This window comes from Triplophysa dalaica, chromosome 4 (assembly GCF_015846415.1).
Source record: "Triplophysa dalaica isolate WHDGS20190420 chromosome 4, ASM1584641v1, whole genome shotgun sequence".
Lineage (NCBI taxonomy): Eukaryota > Metazoa > Chordata > Actinopteri > Cypriniformes > Nemacheilidae > Triplophysa > Triplophysa dalaica.
The window spans coordinates 6,907,770-6,912,433 of record NC_079545.1 but is presented as its reverse complement, the minus strand read 5'-3'; the positions used below and the strand labels follow the sequence as shown (position 1 = coordinate 6,912,433).

Sequence of the window (4,664 nt, the reverse complement as noted above, 5' to 3'; positions counted from 1 at the left end):
AAAAACATTATGTTTGTGAGTGGATGGCCTGCTACCTCGCGTATGATGGGTAACTTTAAAGGCGATTTTTGCACCCTCAGATTCCAGAGTTTTAAACCAACTCATACATCAATAGAAAGCTTAATTATTCTGCTTCCAGATGATGTCAAAATCTTAAATTCGTAATATTTACCACAAGGTTTTGTTGTCCAGGTTCACATATGATAATACACATCTTGAAAACCTACAAAAGATTTTAACAGATGTTATACAATGATTGAATTGAATGACTTTTGTCTATCCCAGGGTATTGGAGAGGAGAATCCGGCCGATAGTAGAACCTCGGATTCAGGAGGAACAGTGTGGTTTCCGTCCCGGTCGTGGAACACTGGACCAGCTCTATACCCTCTTCAGGGTGCTGGAGGGTTCATGGGAGTTTGCCCAACCAATCCACATGTGTTTTGTGGATTTGGAGAAGGCATTCGACTGTGTCCCTCGCGACATCTTGTGGAGGGTGCTCCGGGAGTATGGGATTCGGGACCCTTTGCTAAGGGCCATCCAGTCCCTGTACGACCAGAGCAGGAGCTTGGTTCGCATTGCCGGCAGTAAGTCAGACTTGTTCCCGGTGCATGTTGGACTCCGGCAGGGCTGCCCTTTGTCGCCGGTTCTGTTCATAATTTTTATGGACAGAATTTCTAGGCGCAGCCAGGGGCCGGAGGGCGTCTGGTTTGGTGACCACACGATTGCATCTCTACTCTTTGCGGATGATGTCATCGTGCTGGCCCCATCAGACCAGGACCTTCAGCATGCACTGGGACGGTTTGCAGCCGAGTGTGAAGCGGCTGGGATGAGAATCAGCACCTCCAAATCTGAGGCCATGGTTCTCAGCCGGAAAAGGGTGGCTTGCTCACTTCAGGTAGGTGGAGAGTTCCTGCCTCAAGTGGAGGAGTTCAAGTATCTGGGGGTCTTGTTCACGAGTGAGGAAAGGATGGAGCCGGAGATTGACAGACGGATCGGTTCAGCTTCTGCAGTAATGCAGTCGCTGTACCGGTCTGTCGTGGTGAAGAAGGAGCTGAGCCGCAAGGCGAAGCTCTCGATTTACCGGTCAATCTACGTTCCTACTCTCACCTATGGTCATGAGCTGTGGGTCATGACCGAAAGGACAAGATCCCGGATACAGGCGGCCGAAATGAGCTTTCTCCGCAGGGTGGCCGGGCGATCCCTTAGAGATAGGGTGAGAAGCTCGGTCACTCGGGAGGAGTTTAGAGTAGATCCGCTGCTCCTCCACATCGAGAGGGGCCAGCTGAGGTGGCTCGGGCATCTTTTCCGGATGCCCCCTGGACGCCTTCCCGGTAAGGTGTTCCGGGCATGTCCCACCGGGAGAAGACCCCGGGGAAGACCTAGGACACGCTGGAGGGACTATGTCTCCCGGCTGGCCTGGGAACGCCTCGGTGTCCCCCCGGAAGAGCTGGAGGAAGTGCCTAGGGAGAGGGAAGTCTGGGCATACCTGCTTAGACTGCTGCCCCCGCGCCCCGGCCCCGGATAAGCGGTAGTAAATGGATGGATGGATGGATGGATGGACTTTTGTCATTATACAACACTTTTGCTGCTATTGAGTATGATATGGCTGAGGTTATGGACAGGTTTAGTGGTATATGAAGGTTAAAGGCTGCAAGGGGACAATTTGATGACTATGATTTGATTACTGTCTGATTACTGTTGATTACTATTTTCCGTATTGTTCTCTTCAAAAGTTTAATCATTTTCTCTGGTTGCTGTATAATACAAAGAATATTTGATTTAATAGTTGACCATTGTATGCTTATGTAAATGTTGCAAATTACATGGAGTGTTATGCCTTTAGCAAGCATTAAATCTAACTAACCACCCTTTTAACAAATGTTGTAAAAGTCCTATGTCCTTAAAGGTACTGAATGATTGTAAACATGGGCGGACTGACCGCCAGGACATCCTGTCCAAAATAGCCACAACACCGATGGCCTACGGCCTCTAACAGGGGCGGGCTGGCAATCTGGAGTTGGCTAGTGGAACTTTTCCCGGGGGCCGCTAACGTATGGGGCCGGAATGGGCACTTGGGCCGTACAGACAGACGTATTATAAACGCGCATGCACAAAACACAGAAATGTTGGAGGGCTGGTGTGGGCCGAATAGTCCAGGGCAGGCTTAACTTCCCAGTCCGCCCCTTTCATGAACATTTCTAAACATTCAAAAAAATTAAGAATAGTCAACATTAGATTGGGAACAGCTAAAACATGAACAAGTATTTAATAAATATTTTTTAAAGATGTCTAAATAGGGTACATGCAGAAATGCACAAACAATTAGTAAATGTTTATAAGCATTAACAATTAAGTTTCCACTTTAGATTGAGTATTGAAAAAACATGAACAAACATGATTTGCTAAAACTTCAAAATAGCAGTAGTCTACACAACAAACGTAGAACATATTGTATGTATGACCTTTATGGACTGTGATTATGAATGAATGACTAATAGATTAAATTAAAAGTTTGTGATGTATTGTAATTACCAAGCAAGTTTTAAACAACATTTGTAAATGTAAAAGTTTTTTTAAGTACATGTAAAATAAATGTAAAATGTTATATTAACTAAGGATCTGTTAAGCATTATAAACTGTTTATTAAAAATTTCTAAATTACGTTTTTAATCATTGTAAACCATCTCAAAATCCTTTACAGATTTTTTAAAAGTGCATGATCACAAGAAATAAAAGTTTTATGACATTTGTAAGCATTTCAATTTACATGAAATAATGATCTGTTTATCATTAGATAATGCTTAGCAAAACTAGTTAACATTAACAAGCACATTATCTCATATTTCTAGCTGTGTGAACATAATTAACTTATGATTTGTTAAGCTTTATATAATCTTTGTTAATGATTTATAAATGAGAGTTATTATAGGGTTACCACAACGGGCCATTTTTTTTCTTAATTTAAGATCAGTCTTGAGAAAAGTTTAAGAACTGTCTTAAGAAGTTTTTTCTAAGAATACATAAGATTCCTAACTTTTTTCTTATATTAGAAGTTAAGAAAAAACATGGCAGTTTTAGAATGTTTTGTTAATTCGACCCCAGTTTAATAAAATACTGAAATAGGGATAAACAACATTTAACAATAAAGACATCATCCCATATTTGAAGTCCAATGTTTAAGATTACCTGTATTGCAGAGGTGTAAGTAATGTTTTCACCAAAAACTTCCCTAAAGTGCTTAGTTTCAATGAGTTTATTCAGAGGATGATGAATGTATTGATGTTCTCTTTATCAAGTAGCATTTACCAGCGGTAAAGCTCTATTCATCTTAGTCTACATGCTGTGTGATAGAAATGGAAGCACCTGCTACATTGTCAGGAGAAGACAATGTTTATCAAAACTAAATAACAGAACCTCCTGCTGAATGCTTTGCTCTTCATTTTGGGCCCCTAGGGACTGAATCTCTTTATGACTTTTCAACAGGTCCGTAATCCTTTCCGATTGTTTCAAAGTGTGAAGATTCTGGAATTATATCTTCTCTTCAGATGCCCACTCAGGGGAGCCCTGTGGTCTAAGTGTTGAACACAAAACACGTGGCAAGGAATCTTTAATCATCTTTCAACCAAACAAAACACTTGAGCTCTGTTAGTGGTCTCATCAGTGTATTTTGGGGGGGTTGTTTTATATTATATTTGCAATGTACCCATGACCTCATGTCATGACAGATCTTAGGTAACACGGCACCTTCCAGACGATGACCATATATAAGGGAATGGATGGGACACCATCATCAAACCACCTTGCAAGACACGACAAGGGACACCAGCTGAACCGCTTCCTCAAAGTCAAGAATGAAGCTCTCCCTCGCAACCATCCTCATGACTATCGCACTTTTGTCCGAGTGCTACTCCAGATCCGCGGCTCTCCCCATGACCAAAGCTGATGAGATGGAAACAGACCAGCAAGGCTTAAGCGAGAGCTTCGAGGAGAACGATCTAAGATCCGGACCAGGCGGCTCCAAGATCATCGTGGTGGCCGACTCCAATCTGCTGAGGATGCTCAAGTCACTGGACAGAGGAGCACCTCATCTCAGCCTCCTTGAGAACATGCTCAGCACAGAGCGCAGAGATACCAGTTCAGACCAGAGCCCAGGCATCGCCATCATCAGAAGGGACACAATGAGGTGCATGGTGGGCCGAGTGTATCGACCATGCTGGGAGGTCTGAGTTTTCTGGGATACTGAGGAGAAGAAAGAGAGCTGCTGATATCAACAGATTTGCCCTGTCCTGATCTATTGTTGCTTGGACAGAATATAAATGTTCATTCCATCTATTTGAACTGTATGTCTTGTGAATAAATGCTGAAAATATGACTCTACAAGGTCTTTTCTGTTCTCGTCTGATTTAATCTTACATTCTTCTGTCTTCATTGAGGTTTTTCTACCAGGTTCAAATAGTGCCATCGATTTTTTTCTTCATGTTTTGACATTCTAGAAATATTTGACTTTATGCAAAAGTAAAGATTGTCATCTTTTCTATGGTAAAATATTTTCTCTTAGTTTCCAAGTAATATGGGGAGACATCTATAAGTAAGGCATTTGAAGGTTGACTTTTCAAAAGCATACACTCTGGCTCTGCAGCGTTATGAAAATATTGCTCTGTTTA

At 42.4% G+C, this 4,664-nt stretch overlaps 1 protein-coding gene across 1 annotated transcript; it reads left to right on the top strand.

Annotated features, from left to right (window-relative positions):
• Window positions 1-3,725: 3,725 nt before the first annotated feature.
• Window positions 3,726-4,331, top strand: pmchl (pro-melanin-concentrating hormone, like). The gene has a single exon (XM_056746759.1). The coding sequence runs from the start codon at window positions 3,852-3,854 to the stop codon at window positions 4,224-4,226; it is 375 nt and encodes a 124-aa protein (XP_056602737.1). The 5' UTR covers window positions 3,726-3,851; the 3' UTR covers window positions 4,227-4,331.
• The last annotated feature ends 333 nt before the right edge of the window (window positions 4,332-4,664 follow it).